The sequence below is a fragment of the Lepidochelys olivacea genome (assembly GCF_965140295.1).
Source record: "Lepidochelys olivacea isolate rLepOli2 genome assembly, chromosome: 2".
Lineage (NCBI taxonomy): Eukaryota > Metazoa > Chordata > Testudines > Cheloniidae > Lepidochelys > Lepidochelys olivacea.
This window is the reverse complement of record NC_140412.1, coordinates 110,542,346-110,563,503: the sequence shown is the minus strand read 5'-3', so window position 1 is coordinate 110,563,503 and position 21,158 is coordinate 110,542,346. Positions and strand designations below refer to the sequence as shown.

The window sequence follows — 21,158 nt, the reverse complement described above, 5'->3', positions numbered from 1 at the left end:
AATACACCTACAATATAAGCAGCAGTTCCCTCAGAAAAGTCTCCCTAGTTACAATGTAAATAACTTTTTTTCCCCCAGATTTGAAGTTATCCACTCCAGGACAAGTCTGGTGAACATGACTTATTTAAACACAACCTTGCAGGCAACCCCACCAAAAATGCTAATATTTTAGCCTCTACTATTTCTTCTGGTTGCTCCTGCCTTTCCATCCAGCCATCTAGTAGTTACTGTATATTTGGGGCATGGATAGACGCTGGGACACATCGTCTACTTGATCAGCAGTTTTGGATAAAGGGAAACTAGAGCTGGGTGTCATGTTACAATTTAGGGTTTGCAGGATCAGAAACGAAATGTTTTGCCTTTTTAAAACATAGTGGTGAATGAAATTTTGTATCCAGAAACTGCAACTAGATTAATGCAAAATAACCAAAGTGAAATTCATTGTTCTAGCTTCATTGTACAAGATGAGCAAAGAGAAGAGTAATACCCAATGAAGATAGATTTGAGCCGAGAATTTCTTTGAACCTAACAAGGTCCCTTTAATTTGGCTCCCAAAGTCCTTAAGGTAACAGGAAAAACAGTATTATTTCCCACAATACTTACTGAGTTTTGGATGACAGCCAAGAACAGACCATGGCTAGATCATATTGGGAGAGACAACAGAAAGTGTCTGTTGCTGCCTTTGCAACATTCATTCCAAATCCTTCACCCGCTAGACAAGATGGTAAGTAGATACACATATGCACCTAATTACTACTGCTGAGAGAATTCTAAGAGTTTGGGTGTTGGGGCTACTACCAATACTTCTAAACCAGGGATAATCTATTTTTTGTCAAGGTCCAAATTTGGTCCCCGGTACACCCACTGACTTCCCCTGCTCTAAGCTATTACTACAGGGCTAAAGAGAAGTATATTTATGAAAGGGTTGACTTAAGTTCTCTAGTTGATATGCTGTACTGATAAGGAAAACATGAGTAGATATGGCGTAAATACACTTCTTGTTGCATTAGTGTTGATTTTTTTAGCCTCACAAAAGTTGGAAAACTGATGAAGGCTTCTATGGCAATAAGCAATGTTACTGTTGCTATGCATCACATTAGAGCCTTTCGTGGTATGATCAAAAACCTCAACAACATATTGCCAAATATTTCATCAACATGGGTTTAAATGGTCTGCTATGAAATTATTCTGAATACGTGTAAACAAGGGTTGCTTTCATGCAAAACTTCCACATTACTTATGAATTACATAACTCCATATAAGTGTTTATACTGCACTGGAAGAGGTATCTCTGGATAAAATAATGTTTGGTAGGGTGCAAGTATTAAAGTGCAGTTGTATTATGAAGAGGTCACTGAGGGATTCTATGCTTGTATCAGTACCTTCCATATCAAGTTAAGCTTATAAGTAAAAATTCCAGTTGCTTGTACTGTCAAACTCAATATTCTGTTTGAAGCTCAAGCTCATTCTTTCCGTTTTACTCTTCTTCACCATAAGAAATTCTGCAGACCAAATATTGTACTCAGTTATGCTTGTCCAACCCTGTTGAAAATAGTGAGGTTGCAAAGATGTACGGAAGGCAGAGTTTAGTCCTGCAGTCAGAATGTAATTAATACTACAGCAGAATTTCCCCACAGTGTTATATGTATAGACTCTTCAGTGCTGAAGGGGGCAAAAAGCAGTAAAGCAAACAGATAGTCAGATGTACTAAGACCTAAAACAACATATGTGCAATTGCTTTTGCAGAGAAGGAAGATTTTAAGAATTAACATGGAAATTTTGTTGAAGAGGATTAGCACAGCAGATCAAACGTACATCAGCTGCTTTTCATATTAGTTATGAGTCTGAATATGCAAAAGTATTTAAGTATACCCTATAATATTTTGCATATCAAGGGTAATGCAAATGTTCTTCAACTCAACCTGTTAAAGATTAAGATTTTCATCTTTAGATAGTTTGCCATGATTTGTTATGTAGGTCTATGAATATTTGATAAGTACTAACTTTTAAAATTAAACTCCTGGAAATCTTCGTGTCCTAGGGAACTAGGAATAGAGAGAGAGAGAGAACAAAACTCTGCAAGTTCTGGGAGTCCTTCCACTGATTTTCAGCAGACTGAAGGGCAAAACTTTAAATTTAAAAAGTCTGCTTGCTCTTTCCACTTGCCATAACTAACTTCAAAATGTAAGCCAGTAAATTGTCTTGAATTTGAAACCAGACTGAAATAGCAGCACAAAGTAGGTGTGAACTTCTCCCATTCTTAACAGGAGTTAATTACAAATTTAAGTGCTAAAAATTAATTATTTTACAGTTACATTTCCAGCAGAAAGATGCAGCTACTGTTCTTATTTGCATATCTTTTCAAGTCTTGGCATACATTTGAAATGAATAAGGCTGCAATTAAATATGCAGATAATGAGAAATATTTTTTTAGCCCTCAAAATGACTTCCTCATTCAGACGCAGAAGGATGAATGAGGATTCCCTTTCAAGCCAAAGGAGTTCCTTGCTCAACTATAAGGGCCAGTGCACAATATAGGTGTACCCCTTGTCATGAGTTGCATGTGGTGCCCTCAAAGCATTTTACTTAACCTTGGGAATTAAATCCGAGTTTCTCACTGGTCAGAGCAACATGCTACCCACAGGAGTCTTGCCATTCCTTGTGAAGTAATTAGGTGGAGTGGAGACCACTGGGGCCAACTAGACCTAGAAATGTGGGGGCTGCATTGTCCAAACCCAGCATTTACAAGTGGTACAGCAAAAGGAAGATCAGAGATACAGAAAACTAAGGATGGCTGTTCTGCTTCTTGGTAGACATTTGCTAACATCCAGAGATTACATAAAATACAAGAGGAAATTATTTAAAGCCTTCTACATGAAGTTCAAGCCACTCTGGTGTTGGAACTTCATTAAATATGTTTTTTCTAACCTCTAGAAAAAAATTACAATACGTAACAGCAATTGCTTTCCAGTACAATCCTGCACCATTAAGATTAAACCTACATCTGAAGTTAGAGAGAGCACATGTCTAATGAAACTAGTTCTTTAGAAATGTTTAAATGTGATTTGAAATAATATTTAGAACATATTAAGAAATAAAATGGTTTAAGTTGAGCTCAAGGACAAAAAGCAAAGCTCTAGAAAATAATCCCTCATCCTAAAATTTAGATTACCTGGAGCAAACATTAGAAAATAAGTGTAACCAGCATGATTTAGCTATATTAAGTAGTTATAGAAGTCATTACTTTTTTAACATTTCTTCCTTTTTTTTATATTGATCACTTCCTTTTTCAAATGGAAACCCGCTGAACTGACCCACGTTCTTCTTTAGTGAGGCAACCTAAAACAGAACACATTGATTATGTCTCATTGGAAACAGTTTAATAGATTACATCCAGCAATGTTTATTCAGCTAATTGTTATTAGTATATGAGAAAGTTTGTTCAGATGCTTACATTCGAAAGGGCAGACAGAATTAGGACATTATGATCAGCCATTGTATAGTGTGGTAAAATGTACGAAAATACTTTAGTAGTCATGTATTTGAGAAAATGTGGGTGAGGTAATATCTTTTATTGGACAAATTCCTGTTACTGAGACAAGCTTTCAAGCTTATACAGAGCTCTTCTTCAGGTCTGGGAAATTTACTCAGGCCAGGTCTACACTACACACTTATATCAGTAATAACTACGTCGCTCAGAAGTGTGAAAATCCAAGTTAGATTTAGGCTTATGTTAGAGGAGGTCAGATGAGATGGATCTGATGGTCCCTACTGGCCTTCAGCTTTATGAAGTACCACTGTAGTGGTTCCAACCCCAACATCTGCAGCCTTTTGCCAGTGCCTAAGAGGCAGATACTGGCTAGTCTGGTTTATTGCATAAGTTGAGTAAGCAGCATAAAAAGTAAAGAACAGACTGGTTTCGATTGTGTGGTTTTACTTTTTTAGTATCACCTTACCTCTGCCCTCTGAGAAATGCCACAATATGTGCACACACACGCTGGCCCTTGGCACCATAATATTCAGGAGTTTCCGGATCCTGGGGTAGCTACACTCACAGACTTAGACAACTCCCCAGAAAGAATACATGTACAGTGTACATACTGGGTGGTGTGATTCTGCTTGAGCTAGCATGCTAAAGATCTCAGTACAGCAAGGGTAGCACAGGCAGCGGCTTATGGTAGCCGCCTGAGTACAAACCCACCCAGACCTCCTGGATACGTACTTGGGCGGCTATCTCAATCAGCCGCCTCTGCTATTGCAGTTATATTGATATTTTTAGCATGCTAGCTTATGTACATCTACATGAGCTAGGAATCAGATCTGCCACCTCAAACGTAGACATACCATCTCAACCTACACTTTCACTTAACCATCATGACTTAATTGCCATCAAAGACAATTCCTAATGAATTGGGATGAATCTAATATTGGAATATTGGTATAGAGGGGTACATATTGTTCGGGAAGAACACACAGGTAAAGAGAGGTGCTGTTGCATTATACATCCAGTGTGCGTGTATGTATACACACACACACACACACACACTTGTTCCGATGTCCAGAAGATGAGAGGCAGACCAGTTGAAAGTCTCTGGGTAAAGATAAATGGGGAAAAAAAGAGGTGATATCACAACAGACATCTGCAGACCCTCAGAACAGGAAGAGGAGTTGGACAAGGCATTTCTAGAACAAACAACAAATATCCAAAACACAAGATCAGGCAGTAATCGGGAATGTTAACTACCCAGACACCTTTTGGGAAAGGAATATGGAAAAAACACAAGATGGTCAATAAGTTCCTGTAACGTACTGGTGGCAACTTCTGGTCTCAGAAGGTGGACCAAGTAACCAGGGGAACTGCAATTTTAGACTTGAATCTGACCAGAAGGGAGAAATTGGTTGCAAATCTGATGCTGGAAGGTAATTTGGGTGAAAGTGATAATGAAATGATAGATTTCCTGAGTCCAAGGAAAGGAAGGAATGAGAGCAGCAAAATAAGGACAACAAACTCCAGAAAAGCAGACTTGAACAAACTCTGAGAACTCGTAGATAGATCCATGGGGAAAAAACACCTATCTAAAGATAGTTTTAATTAAGATACATTATAGCTCAAAGATAGCTCATCATAGAATAGGGATTATAAATTCTAATTCTATAGCGTGAGACAATATAGTCATGTAATGTTTTGTAAACGAGTTCCAATAGATCACTATGAGGGTGGCGAAACACTGGAATGCATTACCTAGGGAGGTGGTAGAATCTCCTTCCTTAGAGGTTTTTAAGGTTAGGCTTGACAAAGCCCTGGCTGGGATGATTTAACTGGGAATTGGTCCTGCTTCGAGCAGGGGGTTGGACTAGATGACCTTCTGGGGTCCCTTCCAACCCTGATATTCTATGGATTAGGGACCCAAACTTATGAGATTCCAGGGGCTTCTGTATAGATTATTTAGGTTAATCTTTCTATCTACCCAATGGGACTCAGTGATCAGTCTAGAAGATACCATCAGAGATGCTTAGTTTTGCAGTCCTCAGTTTGGGTCTCCAGAGATAACATGCTTGTTAACAGCAAAAATTATTTAAAATAAAATAAATAATAGAGGTGAGAAATAACAGACCTCAAACCTATTGTCCCTCTGTAAATTTGTGTACAGAGTCAATGCCTTACCTCTCTCCAAAAGTGCACAGTTTCAAAAAGTTCAATGAACAGAAGATTGTTGGGGGTGGAACAGATCTGGACAAGGAGAAGAAGTCTGGAGATAAATGTGAGAAGAGAGGGACAGGCAGTAGAAACAAAAGTGAAACATTTTAAGCAGCATATTCCAGAAGTCTTGAGGTCTTTCTGAGTGTATCCTTCATTCATTTGAGATCTACCATACCATTCTCTCACTAGAAGGGAAAATCTATAATGGCAGCAGGCCGTAAAAGGGACTCAGTTTGGGAATATTTTAATGAAGTTCTTCTACCTGTGGGTAAGACACGCATGCATGCAAAATGCAAACAGTGCAACAAAGAAATGAAAGGCCTGGTTGCCCGAATGAAACAACATCATGAGACATGTCCCTTCTCAGGAGGAAGCTGCATTGAAGAGGATGAAAGGAACAGTCCAAACATGCGGTATTTTCAGGTTGGTATACTTTTTTATTTCATACTTCTTTCTTAAGGACTGCCTGTCTTCCTTCTGGACTATTCTTGAATTCTCATGTTTAAGCAAAAAATATAGTTGTTACACTATGGTACTATAATTTTAGATGCAGTTTTGATAAAAAATAGCTGAAATAGGCAGATCTTCCTTTTACAATTTCACATTTAAAGTAGTACTGAGTGTCAGTGAATGCAATGAGTAATACTAAATCAGCAGTATGGTAATAATAATTAAATAACTGAACTGACTTATTTTGTTTAGGAGACTCCATCTTCAACATTCAGGATTCTGAAGACTATCTACCTTCAAGATCACCATCATTTTCTATAGTTTCAGAGTTATCTGCCAATGATAGTATTTCAGTCACGTCATGCATGTCACATAGCCACAGTATAACACCTGCAGCAAAAAGGAAAAAAAAATCTCCATCATCCAGAAACAGCCATAGATAAGTTTGTAATAAGAACCAGCAGATTACAAAAAGAGGTAATTGATGAAAAAATTGCCCGGTTTGTTTATACAACAAGCTCTCCTTTCCGTATGATTGAGAACCCATACTTCATTAACGTGGTTCAGTCATTAAGACCAGGATACAGTCCACCCAACAGAGCAGATGTCACAGGCCAATTGCTGGACAAAGCGTATGAAAGAGAAATTGAGCAGTGTGCAAAAGGTCCAGAGGGTGAAATTGTTAACCTGAGTTTTGATGGGTGGAGCAATATTCACAATCATCCTGTTGTATGTGCTTGTGTGGAATGTCTTTCTTACAGAATGAACTGATACATCAGGAAATGCACACACAGCAGAATACTTATAAGACGTACCAGTAAAAGCTATAACAAACAGTGAAAAAAAATTCAAATGTCTAGTATGCAGCTTGGTCACAGACAATGCTGCAAATGTATCCAAGATCAGAATAAATTATTTAGAAGAGAGTCCCAAGCTAATAACATAGAGTTGCAGTGCTCATTTGATGCACCTCCTAGACAAAGACTTCAGTGTTCCAGAAATAAAGGATAATGTTGTTGAAATTGCAAAATACTTCCGTAACAACCACTTTGCAGCAGCTGCTCTGAAAAAAGTGGGAGGAACCAAGCTAACTCTCCACAAGATGTGCGATGGAACTCAGTAGTGGACTGTTTTGAGCACCATATCAAGAACTGGCCTAATCTGATGACAGTTTGTGAACAAAATTGTGAAAAAGTAGATGGCACTGTCACAGACAAAGTTCTCAACATTGGGCTTCAGAGAAATGTTGAATACACGCTAATTACCCTGAAGCCTGTTTCTGTAACCTTGAACAAAATGCAGGGAAATAGCTGTTTTATTGCTGATGCTGTTGAAATTTGGAAGGAACTGAGCGAGATCTTAAAAAGAGAGAGATGCAATGACAGAGTTAAATTACAAACATTAAAAAACCAAATAAATGGAACATGCACTATCACCAGCTTGTTTTTTTGCAAACATTCTCAATACTCGGTACCAGGGTCAAACCCTAACTGCTGAAGAAGAGAAACTGGCTATGACATGGACCTCCAGCAATCATTCCTTCATAATGCCAACTATAATGAATTTCAGAGCTAAGGGTGAACCATTTAAGAAATATGTTTGCTGATGATGTTTTAAAGAAAGTAACACCAGTGAATTGGTGGAAGTCACTTAAGCACTTGGATTCAGAGACTGTTGAAGTGATAATCTCACTTAACAACAGTAGCTTCTTCTGCCGGTACAGAAAGTATATTTTCTTCCTTTGGACTAATTAATTCCAAATTGAGAAATCATTTGGGACCTGAAAAGCAGGAAAGCTTGTTTTTCTTTTCCAGATTATGAACAAACAGGAAAATGAAGGTGAAGACGACTGAGTTAGCTGCAGAAGCCAATATTTTAAGTTTCTCATGTTGACTTGGCTGACACTCGATTTAATTTGTTTTTTAAAAAACACATTTCATTTAACTATTTTAGTTAACACAATTTTAACAAAAACAAACCTGATTTGAAAACACTGGAATGTTTCACTAAATTCAAAAATTCATAATATTTTTAACAAAACAAGCATATGTTTGCTGTTGAAGAAAAAAATCCAGAATACATAATGTTGTTTTAGGTAGAGACCTTAAAAAATTTAAATGTCTGTCTGGTGATGTTCTCCTCCTAATACAGCACAGCAAGAAAATCCTCCAAATTTTAATGATTAACCTGTTGAACTGAAGATAGTTTACCTCCTAATGACTTCATAAATACCTGCTTCAATTACCTTTGGTAAATGAAATAACCAATCATTCATTTTCTGATATAGCTGTAAAACTAATTTTCAAAATAAATCACTTTACAAATGTATAGTGTGTACCTTCTAAAAATTAAACCTACATCTATCTCTGAGTTGTGAAGAATATGTATTAAGGTTATGACAACCAACAAGAATGTACTTTTATGTAGAAATCCATGATTAAATCGAGTCTTCCTGACTAGTGATTTAAATTCATGATTTAAATCAAATCCACCCTGAAAGAGAAGAAGAATAGTAAGAGGCCAATATGGCTCCATGAGGCACTCTTTAATAACCTGAAAAATCAAAGAGAATCCTACAAAAAGTGGAAACATGGATGAATTGCTAAGGAGGAGTACAAAAGAATAGTGCAAACATATAGGCACAAAATCAGGAAGCCTATGGCACAAAAAGAGTTATACCTAGAAAGGCACATAAAAAGCAGTAAAAGCTTCTTTAAATACATTAGGAACAAGAGAAAGATGAGAGAAAGTGTAGGTCTTCCACTTAGCGGGGAAAGAGAGCCAACTAATATGAGGAAGGCTGAAGTGTTCAGTGCCTATTTTGCTTCAGTCTTCACTAACAAGGTTAACAGTGAACAGATACTCGACGCAATTAACAATGGGGAAGTATGACCCAGGAACCTCTTGATTCCAATTGAGAGAAGGCACAGGGGATGCACACAGTTTTACAGGGACCCCCCTGGATTAGATATATAAATAATAATTCATGAAAGGGTGGCAAATAAATGGCTCTTGGAAGAGACCTTAACAACTGATCATCATAATCACTTGTGAAACTATGTATGGATAACAATTAAGAAGTTACATCTCTAAACTGAAAATTATGTTTGTAAGGCAGATAAGCAAGTGAGACCTAGCTAAGGAACGGCTGTTTCAGGCAGGGGGTAACAGACATTTATTTCCCTGTCTGGTGTAGCAGGTATTGTCCACCTCACAATGCATGTCTATTTGCATTCTGAGCCAAAGGTTAATCAGGAGTTTGCAATTTCAATAAGATAGGAAAACTACAGAAACCGCGGCAATACTATTTATAAATAAGGACAATGGATTGTTCTGATATATCTTGGGGTGTAGACACCCAGAATATTTCACCTAGCAGGCAAACTGACATCATCTTTGTCTCATGAATGGAAGGACCTGGCTGTAAAACACTAGGACTTTGGGATGAGTATTGCTCTATGACACTTCCATTAGTAGCATTGTCTTCACTAATGAATTTTTGCAAACATTTCCCACCATTGCAAACACCAGCTCAGCTACACCACTGGTTACAGCATTGAGAGCTCTACTTTAGACCAGAAGCTGGTCTTCTAAACATTTGATCATCACATTTGCTTGAAGCAGTTGTAGTCAACAGGGTGCTTAAAACTATATCATCTTGTCCACACTAGGGCTTCTTCAACATTGGTACCATCAATGAAGCTGACCCCAATGTTAGCAATGATAAGAAATCTTTGCAAAAATTTCCCTAATGCGCATGAGGCTTAAGAATAAGTGCCTCTTCCATATTTCAAAACATCTCCTTTAGAAATAAAGTCTAAAGAATTAGATTGATCTCCCTTCTTACGTTCTCTGGATGCTCCCCACAACATGAGCCATGGCCCAAGCCTCTTCCCACCCCCATATCAAAACAATGTATGCTCATTAGCACATAAATGGTTCAGAAACAAGTTTGCTATTGATGAAAGTTAAGATCATTTGGAACATATTCTGCACTAGCAAATTATTTTTCAAATTTCAAATTTTACTTTTATATTTTATCCCTTTAAAGAGATTAGTCATGTAAGTGACATTAGTTTAAAGGGGTAACACATCAGCTTGAAGTGTGATCAGCCTCAAGTTAAGTTGTTTCAGGTACTTCATCTATCCAAGTCCTGCCAGTTTTTGTGTTTTTTCAAACATATGGGGGGGGGGGGGGGAAGGAGAGACAGACAGACTAGGGTTCTGTTTTGTTTTAAATAAAGCAGTGTCCTCCTCCCCTCAGTTGCATATGAAAATGTCACAAAATATGCAGAGACCACAGTGAAACCGACTATGTATGTAGTGCTGTCAAACACACGGGGTAAACAATTTGAAGAAGTGAGAAAAAAATTATTTTCTCTGTTCGTAATCTTAGATGTTATTGTAACAATGGTAGATAAAGGATTTCACGTGTAATTATAATTAAGTGCTTGTCTATCTTAATGCTAACATTCTGTAGGCAGGCACTGTAACTATGTTGCTTTTAAAAAGACACATATTTCCACTTGGAAAAGTGATGATACACTATACATTTTTTACTCTACCAAAAGAGTGTTCATATCATGCAAAAGATGGACTTACTGTGCCTGGCCTGTTGTAAAGGAGTTTGTGTAGATTTCTGAGTTCATCTGTTTTCTTCTTACTCAAAAAAAACTGTATCCTTTCAATTTCGCAAAGCTTTTGTCCCTTTCCTGAAAGAGTTAAAGCAAGTTATGTTGTGTCTCTCATTCATATTCTTCAAAATGACATATTTGTTTATAACTTCTAGTATCTGTTTTTAAATACAGCAAGTGTTTGAAATATTTTTGAGGTAGAGGAATAAAAGTTATTTTACTCCTAGACCAAAAACTTCAGACGGCAGATGACTGCCTGTTTACCATGTTTATCATAATTAAATAACTTGCTAGCCACCTTTATATTATTCCTTTTGTTACCTGATGTGCAAGTATATTTGGACACAGAGCATTTATTCCCAGCAGTTCTTGCTTTCACAAATGGTCGCTATACATCATGTGCCTGCCTGAGATCAGGTAAAAATGTACTTTGTTCAAGTACTTCAACATTGTTGATTGACAGTTACACAAACCTCTCCACATCTGTAATTTTAATAGCCTTTCCGTAAAAAGAAATCAGCAACCTATTTTAAGATTTATGGTGGCTCAGTTATCCTATCTAGGATTCATACTTTAGTCAACTTAAGAAGTTTCACTATTCACTACTAGTTAGAACAATTATAGTTCTGAAATAAGTGGACAAACTTGCCTGGTGCAATTGTAAAAGGTTCCCTTTGTAACGAGGATACCTGCATGGTCAATCTCTCTACTTTTTTCTTCTCTCTCTTCCCTTCAACAATGAGACTCTTTTCTGCAAAAGACAGTTTCCCTTAAGTATAACAACATTTCACAAATAGTGAGACAAACACTGTAACTGCACTGCTATCATATGGAGAGAAGGGGGAGAATTTCAAAATATCTCAAGGTATCAGCTATAGTATCCTAACATGCAGTATAAGTACCTAATTAACTTGAGACATTGCGCAAAATTTTAGTGTAAAATGCTAGTCTGAACTAACAAGAGCCCCAAACAACATCTTATAATTTATGTAACCAAGAGAAGTACAGAACTGATTTACAACTAACTGGAGCCACATCTGCTGAAAACTGAGCTGAACTATACATATACAGCTATAAATAAAGTAGGTTTGGATATAATCTCTATACAAGCATATTGATGAGATCCTATTTTAATTAAGTTGTAGCATCCCAGGATTTAGACTCCCTGTCTTGTACAGTAACTCCTCACTTAACATTGTCCTGGTTAACGTTGTTGATCAATTAGAGAACATGCTCCCTTATAACATTGTTTGGCAGCCACCTGCTTGGTCCACTGCAAGCAGAAAGAGCAGCCCGATGGAGCTAGCCAATGTGAGCTTGGAACCAGGGTGGGCCGGCAGCGCCCTAAGTTCCCTGGGCAACAGCTGCCCAGCAGGCTATCAATTGCCTGGTAGTTCAGGCATCCCTCCCTCCACCCCACTGCTGTATGCTGCTCTTGCTCTCTGCTTTGGAGCTGCTCCCAGGAGCCTCCTGCTTGCTGTGAGGGGTAGGGGAAGAGGGGAAAGAAGGGTGCTAATAACAGGGTGTCCCCCTCCCCTGTACCCCTTCTCCACAGCCATGGGGTTGGGGAAGGAAGGACACAACAGGGCTCAGAATGGAGGGAGCTTGCTGGCAGCAGCTGCTGCTGCCTCAACTTGCTAATCGACTTAAAAAGGCAGGTTTTAGAGTAACAGCCGTGTTAGTCTGTATTCGCAAAAAGAAAAGGAGTACTTGTGGCACCTTACAGACTAACCAATTTATTTGAGCATAAGCTTTCGTGAGCTACAGCTCACTTCATCCGACGAAGTGAGCTGTAGCTCACGAAAGCTTATGCTCAAATAAATTGGTTAGTCTGTAAGGTGCCACAAGTACTCCTTTTCTTTTTAAAAAGGCAGTGTACTTTGAGTAGAGTCAGCATACTTAAAGGGGCAACGCACGAGTCTCTCTCTCACACATGGTGAGAGTCTGTCCCGCCCTTCCTTCCTCTCACTCTCTCTCACACACACACACAGTGTCTCCTCCTTCCATTCATGCTGCCTTGTAGAGTGTGAAGCTACCTTAACAACAGTGTGTCAACCCTTGAGGGCTCAGCCGAGTGCTAGATCATTTAGCAGTAAGGCATTCCTTGGAAAATATCCCACCCTCTGACTCCACCACCTCAACCAAGCTTCACAATCATCATTGCTGTGTACAGTATTAAATTGTTTGTTTAAAACTTATATTGAGAGAGAGTTTTTTATATGTTTTTTGTCTGGCAAAAAAAGTTTCCCTGGAACCTAACTCCCTCCCCCCCCCAATTTACATTAATTCTTATGGAGAAACTGGATTCACTTAACATCGTTTCGCTTAAAGTAGTACTTTTCAGGAACATAACTACAACATTAAGCGAGGAGTTACTGTACATCCTCTTAGGATGTGGAGCCCTGTAGCACAAGGCCCCATAGAACCAGTGCTGACCTCCCAAGAGTCTCCCTAGAGGTCCAACCATATGGCACTACTGTTTAACTGTTCAGAGATCACATGATAGTCAAAGCAAGGAATTAATAGCCTTTGCAAAGGAACTTATTAATCATATACACTTTGTTCAAAGTACAAGAGTTACAGATTTATGGATAAACAACAAATATCTGAATGCAAATCCCTCCCATCCAGTGTCCCCACCACTCCCAAGACTTTTGGGTTTTTGGTCAGTGTCCCCTAGGGGATCCCCAGCATCTTTTTCTCTTCTAGCAATGGTGTTTCCCCCACTTAGAAAGCCTCTCTCTTAAAGCCAACCTGAAACATATTTTACTTTCTCACGCAGGGATTTTCTATTATCCAACCCTTGAGTGGAACTTACACAGTCAACCCTGCGTGGGCTGCTGGTTTAACAGTTCTGCTGGTAGCCTCCATTGTCCTGCCAGGGTAATGCCATTGAATAGTTAATGGCCAGTGATGACTCTCTCATTCAGGGTTAAACTCAGAGGCACATGCTCTGCCTAACACAAAAGGATTGATGCAGTCCCATATGACAGTTACATTATACAGTGAAGCACATAATCAAGTTGACACTCAAAATGAAGGCTGAAATACAACACGGTATTCACAAAATCAGACTGGAGAACCACAAAACCTTCAAACTGTCAGATTTCAAATGCTAGCACAGTCTGACACATGCTTCAAATGAAATTGTTGATTTTTTTTTAAAATTATGTCTGTCATTTTAGTTACTGCTCCTCCTGCTAATTCCCCATGCTAATTTGTGATTTTGCAACATACTGAAGAAATATTCCACTTGGAATTATCAGTCCTTGTAGAAGGCATCTAAGATGCAAAGAGGATATAAGCTAACTCCTCAGAGACCTCGTGCCTACAGAGCTCTACCTTGTCAGAAAACAAGCAGTGAGGTAAAATGCTCTCCAGTTTGGGATGGAGTGAGGTGCCCTGGTTCTGAAAGATTATCCGAGGCCAGATTTCCAGTCTGACTGTATCAATATTGGCCATCTACAACAGAGTTGAGGAACACACTGCTCTGGACCAGTATAGAACTATTAGGATTGAGCCTTGGTCAATACCTATCATAGCACAGGTAGTAGTGGTGGGTGGACACACAGGAACTTTCTTTTTTGTTCAGGTGAGTTGCTCCTTATAGCTTCCACTGGATTACCAGAATAGAAACTACTTGTGAGGCTCCATCATGGAAAGACTCAGTCTGTCTTCAACTGTAATCTCCTTCTCTGCCAAGTACAGAGCAACCAGGAATTTCTTATTCCTCGACTGCCCACCACAATAACATCCATTACATGGATACAGTGTAAGCATCCATGTGATGCTTGCTTCCATTGCAACAACAGGGTCCACTGAGACTCCTCATGTCAAGATGTGCCACAGGTATTACAAATACAGTTAGTCACATTAAAAAAGGAAATTATTTCCTAAAATTAAGTGCTGAAGCTTAATAAAATAAACTTAGATTTTCATGTGTTAGACATTAGGAAATATCTGCACATAGAGCCATGCCCCCTCTTTCATTCCCAAAGATATTCTAGTTTGTTACATCTCACTCATCCTTGAACACTGATTACACCAAAGAATTCCTGCTGAATAGTCTGATACTCTGACACTTAATTCAGCCCTTATTTTTAAATCTTCCCTTTCTTTGCATGTATACCTACCTTTTTCTTCTTCTTCTTCCTCCTCCTCCTCCTCCTCATCACTTTCCTCAACTTTGTTTTCAGTTTCAGGTTCTCTCTCATCTGTTTGTTCAGCAGACATTGTATCTTCTTTTGAGGAAGACATGGTGGGTGGTTCTGTGGAACACAAGGGAACTGTCATTGCTATTACAACATCTAAGAAAAATTCTTGAATCTACATAGGCGTGGCAGAACTGTTTTTTTTATAATTTTTATGCACAATATTGGGGGTTTTAAGCTTTAGTTTAAACATGTTCAGTTGTGGGAAATTATGGAGAGAGTCAGACATTTATTGACAGATTCAAAAAGTTAAAGCTTTGTAACCATTACAAGACAAACTGTCAGCATTGTGTCAAAATATACATAGTAAATAGCCTTAAATCAAACTCTAGTAGATTTTCAAGCAACATTTTTCTTACTTTGCCTATCTGTAAATTTAAATTATTATTGATGGAAATATGTTTTCATCCCTGTATGTTTGTACAGTGCAACTGATGTTTACTAACATTTACTAGTAAAACTCATTTGTCCAAGTCTAAATATATCTACCAGACATCTTTGTTGGATAAAAGTCCTGTCACAATATTACTGTGAATACTTTAGACTGACTATTTGATGCTATAAACACAAATTCAGGTAACCTAAAGAGGAATATGAACAATTTTTCACATTCTCCTCATGCAAGTCTGGCCATTTTTTGTGACTATGCGAATACCCCACTAAAGAACAGTGCATTTTAAAGTAAAAGTTTTAGTTAGAACAGATGGCAATGTTATCAAATCCATCCAGACATGAAGGTCTCATAGTCTGCATCCTGAACTATACAGCCATACCTACTGAAAGCAACAACACTGCATTAACATAGCTTAAAGCTCCTGACAAAATATCAAGAGTCAGAAAATACAAGTGTTTAAAAAACCCACAATCTTCATTATGCCACACTTCAGATAGGGAATATTCTACTTCTGCTTTTGGTTAAACATGCATATTGATTTAAGTTTATGTTGTCATATAGTAAGTACACATTCACATAATGTACGAACAAAAAACAACTTAGAGGAGTACACACTGCTTTTGGAACAAGGATAACTGGATGAAATTCTAGATGGCATGTGCTATACACAAAAGATCAGATGAGATGATCTAGTCTGATCCTTCTGGCCATAAAATCTGGAATATGGAACATCAATCATGTATTAGTGCTTTGAATGAATTTCTTTATTTAAAAAAAGTCTTGCTTAATAGCATTAATATTTAAAATGGCTCAAATCTTGCTTTGAAGTTAAAAATCTCATTTCTGTGAAGGGGGGGGAGGGAGGAGAAGAAATTCCCTTGAAGACAGAGTAATGCAATGGTTATCAGGGGGACAGAAGAAAATCTGTCTATAAGTTCAGTGATTGTATCTTTGAAAAAGTGATCACAATTTACAAAAAAAAAAACAAAACGAAACAAAACACAGCTGTCCTAGAGCTCCTAAAAGTCACATGATTATTGTTTCCTGTTCCTAATGTTAAGCAAATAGATTAAGAAAAGGTCAGCTGTTCCAATAAGATATTTATAATCAACCTCATGTAATGTGTCCTGACAAATGCTTTAGAACAGGGGTCTTCAATCATAGGGAACGGAGAGGTTTCAGGAGATACACGTCAACTCATCTAGATACTTGCCCAGTTTTACAACAAGCTACATAAAAAGCACTAGCAAAGTCAGTACAAACTAAAATGTCATACAATGACTTATGTATACTGTTCTGTATACTACATCAGCTGTTTTCAAGCAGTGGGTGAGTTCGTTTTAATTGGGTCACTAGGGCCAGCGGCTGAGGCCCAGGGCAGAAGCCCAAAGCCCCACTAGTTGAGGCTGAAGCCTGAGTTTTTAAAGTGAGGTGAAACTTGAGGTAGGCAAGACAAATCAGACTCCTGAAAGGGTACAGTAGTCTGGAAAGGTTGAGAACCATTCCTACTCTGGGATGATGTGGCCTGCGATTTCAAGCAGGGAAGGGAAGGAGGAGAGAAGGGTTTTCACACTGTTTGCCAAATGAGATGCCTAATAAGCACATTCAGAAGTAACTTTTCAATCATTTGTGCTGTTACTCCAATTCCAAACAGAAAACAAAAACTGAACTTGGCCCTGAACTCAGCTGTTAAGTTTGTTCACACGACTCAAAAGTAGCAGCAATTTTAAAGACGTAGCCAAGCTTCCCCCTCAGCAACACTCAAGGCACTGAAGGTTACCTTGCTTAACCGACGGGACTCAGCTTTGGACAGCGACCAGCGTCCGGGGGTGGAGAATTAGCTACGCGAACTAACACGGCGGGGTGGCCGCCGCAGCGTGTGCGCTGCACAGCAAGACTGACGACCCTGGCCACGGGGATGCGTCCGCTCTGCAGGGCGGGATGCGGGGGCTGCAGGGAAGCGCGGGTCGGCCCGCGCTGTGGCTGGGGAAAGCAGCGACCCCGAGCGGGACGGGGCCCCCGCCAGGCCTGGGGCCCCCAGGAAACCCTGCAGGCGGGAAACAACTCGCCGCGGGCAGCAGGGAGCGGAGCCGGGAAAATCAGAGATCCTGGCGCGGGGGTGGCAGCGGGCTCAGGCGGGGGACGGGGCTGGCGGCTCACTCTGCCCTGGGCCTGGCGCCCGCCGCGCTCGGCTCTCCCAGGCTCCCGCGCAGGGAACAGGCCTGGCCGGGCTCGGTCCCTGCAGGGCCGGACAGCCGGAGTGACTCCGCCCACGCTAGGGATCCGGGGCTCCTACAGGCCTCTGGCCCCGGAGCCCCTCCGCCGTGGCATCACAGCGGCCGCAGCCCCTCGCCGGAGTCGCGGTTCACCCACCTCGGCTCGGCGGGGCCCGGCTCCTCTCGCCCGTGTGGGCGGCGGCTGAAGGCGACAGTTCACAGTGACCGGGATGGGGGTGGGGACAGGCGCGCGCTCCACGTCTCGCGCTCACACTCTCCCCGGGCCGGAATCAACAAGGTTTTCAAAATGGCGGGTTCTCGGAGGAGGGGAAGGAAGCGGGAAGGCAGCAGCCAATCAGCGCCCAGAACCCAAGTCGCGGCTGGAGGCTGTGAAGCGAACGAAAGGCGTGCGCGCCCTGCAGAGGGAGCGCGCGCTGGGGAGGGGTGGGGGTGTGTCGGGATGCCGGCTGTTCAGAGCGCGAGGGCGCCTGCTCCTTGCTGTAGAGGGAGGGGGACGGGAGCTGAGCAGTGTGTCTGATGCTTCTCCCATTAACATCTGGGGGGATTTGTCACTAGTTTAATAGAAGCAAAGAAATTGTGACTGTCTGTGTAGAGCAGGTTTCAGAGGAGCAGCAGTGCTAGTCTGTATCCGCAAAAAGAAAAGGAGGACTTGTGGCACCACAGAGACTAACAAATTTATTTGCGCATAAGCTTTTGTGAGCTACAGCTCACTTCATCGGAGGTATGCACTGGAAAAGGCAGTGGGGAGCAGGGCTCTCAAACTCAAATCACCAAGAGGGCCACATGAAGACTAGTACATTGGCCCGCGGGCCGCATCACTCAAACCTTTTCATACAACCATACAAAAGTATATAGTAAAAAATGAAGAGTAATATAGTATGCTATTAAAAGTCAATGTATTAACTTTTTAAAAGCTGTAATGCAAAAAGTCAATGCTAATTTTGTCATTTCATTTTTGGCCACTTAGCTGGCAGTGTTTTGCATCAACCAGGGCATCAATATTAGGTTTGATATCCTGAGACAAAACCAATCTCAAGCGTTGCTTGCAAATATTCATCAGTGAGCCCTTTGAAGATTTGTTAATCTTCATGGAAGAGAAAAACTGTTCACATATATATGGACTTCCAAACATTGCCATTTACCCTTGCGGAGGTAGAGGGAGCTGTCATGGGGACTGGTGGGACTGATGGGCTAAGAGCCATTGGCAGTGACCGTGCGCTGAACCTCACAGAAGGCAGCTGGTAGCACCTTTCAGCTTGAGGTCACAGCCCAGAACAGCAAGGGGCTGGGACGCAGGTTTTGACTACTTCTCCGCCCTCCCAATTGGGTCATCTCTTTGTTAGAACTTCCTTTGTGCAGAGCTGAGGTGCCTTCTCCTCCCACTGAGACCAGTGGGATCTCAGGGTGCTTAGCACCTTTCAGAACAGGCTCCCATAGCATGTGCATTGCAACAAAGCCTTAAAGCCAAGGGGAATGACAGGTACGATTCAAATCACACCACAGATGCCCAAATAAACAATCCCCTCTCCCAAACTGCTCCAGGTTAGTCCCCGCTCTGGGTCTTCCTGTGCATCCTGGCTCCTGTGTATCTCTGCTAGACTTTAAGCTGTTTGAGGTCTTACCAAACACATTGCTGGCACCTAATGAAAAGAGGTGTGTTACCATAGCCACAAGAGGTATCTAGCTGCACAAGGCTTGTGTAACGAGGGAGCAGAAGGAAACAGAGGGGCAGTGGAACTCACGGCTTGGAAACGCCGCCCCGCCCCCAGTTTGCAAATCATGCTTGTTTCTAAGGGAGGAGTGAGGAGTTGGGGGCTGTTTTCAAATGTGAAAACTCTGCGATGCCCCGAGAAACTAGCAAGGGGCTGACTGAGAAAAAAAACACAAACCCCCCCACCCGTCAGCCCAGCACGGTAATACAGCCTCAGCGGCCCCCGCGGGTCCCCTGCTCAGCCTGTTGCTCTCCCTCCCTTCTGCTGCTCGCAGCTCTACAGCGCCCGGCTCCGCTTAGCCCTGCTGCAGCCAGCGCACGTTTCTGTGTGGCCGGGAGGGTGACGGGAGAGCCTCGCGCTGCCCTATGCTCCTGCCACTCCACTTGCCTGGCTTGGCACAAGTTGGCAGCCTGGCGCTGGGCAGGCGGAGGAGGAAGCCCCCGGGACTGGGGAGACGAAAGGGGCAGCCCGGGTTTCTTTGCCTCTAGCAACACTTCAGTACATGCCCCCACCCCTTCCCCAAAGTCCCTGCCCCAACTCCACCCCCTCCCTGCCCCTATTCCAACCCCTTCCACAAATCCCCGCCCCGGCCCCGCCTCCTCCGCTGAGAGTGCTGCGTCCCCGCTCCTCCCCCCTCCCTCCTGGAAAGTCCTAAACACCAGGAGGTAGGCAGAGGAGTGGGGACGCGGCGTGCTCGGGGGGGATGTGAGGAGAGAGGCGGAGGTGAGGGGCAGAGTGGGGGAGTCGGCGCTTATGGCATGCAGGAAATAAGTCCGCGAGCTGCGTGTTTGAGACCCCTGGTGTAGAGCCTGTGGAGATTCTCAGAGAAAGGAATGATGTGGGTCCACAGTACAAGGAGAGCCTATCAAGGGCGCACACTTCCCCCTCTCATAATCATTCACTCTAATACTCCTATCCCAGGACTAGTGAGGTGGAGCAATATATTCATCCCCCTTTTAAGCCTGGATAAACACAGACGTAGAAAGAGGTAGTGCTTTTCCTAAGATCCCGCAGTCAGTCAGTGTAGAGCTGGGAACAGAAGCTGAGCTCACAGTCCTATACCTTAGCCACAAATCCAGCCTTTCTTCTTTATTGGTATCTGTAGTTTTCAAACTCTTTTCTTTCCTCTCTCTCTTTTCCAATTTCTTTTGTCTTTACCTTCCACTTGCTTGTTTCCCCCTTTTCAACTGGCCGTTTTACCTACAATGGTTCTGTTTCCCATCCACCATGGTTGCTTCCTTGGGATAGACTGTGCTGCTACTCAGAGCCAAAAAGCAGTCATATTTTACATCCTAGTTTCTGCCCTAAATGTGCTGTATTGTTGGCTCAGGTGACCAGGCAATATGTGCAGTATTGGGAGTGGGATGTGCTTCCTATAAGAGGGAGACAAAGAAAGATGTAAGAGCAAAGCACCTACCTCATGTCCAGAGGGCTGTGGGGAAGAAGTTCTCCATAGCAGCCAAAGGGAAAAGCCTGGCTGGATCTATCTGTAGCCACGGTAGGATCAAGCTCCTTAAGGAGGAATAAGTAGCCTGGACAGGACAGTGCAAGTGCTACTCCTGAGGGCATTCTGTGCCAAATATTTTAAAATTCTGCACACATTTTAAAATTCTGCAATATTTTTCAAATTTTATTTGTCAAATAAATGTGGAGGCTCCAGCATGTCATTGGGGGTACAGAGCACTGGCTGCACAGAGGTGGGAGATCACTGTGCAGCTCCCCCTCTCCCCCCTAGGACATGGATTCAGCGGAAAGGCTGCACCCAACCCTGACCCAGCGGAAGGACTGGGCCTGCCCCAGAAACACCCAAGAGCCCTGC

General features: G+C 41.6%; 1 protein-coding gene across 2 annotated transcripts in view; it reads right to left on the bottom strand.

The window, feature by feature from the left end:
* Positions 1-17,946, bottom strand: part of DEK (DEK proto-oncogene) — a 32,836-nt gene extending 14,890 nt beyond the window's left edge. The window contains exons 1-5 of one of the 2 annotated variants that reach the window (XM_084621456.1): positions 17,764-17,946; positions 14,919-15,053; positions 11,435-11,536; positions 10,754-10,863; positions 3,245-3,339 (exon numbers count right to left, since the gene is read on the bottom strand). In XM_084621456.1, the coding sequence (XP_084477582.1) occupies positions 3,245-3,339; positions 10,754-10,863; positions 11,435-11,536; positions 14,919-15,042 (431 nt within the window). In that variant the 5' untranslated portion in view covers positions 15,043-15,053; positions 17,764-17,946. Of the gene's footprint in view, positions 1-3,244; positions 3,340-10,753; positions 10,864-11,434; positions 11,537-14,918; positions 15,054-17,170; positions 17,710-17,763 lie in introns of those variants that run through there. The other variant, XM_084621457.1, reaches the window with a different exon arrangement.
* Positions 17,947-21,158: the final 3,212 nt, after the last annotated feature.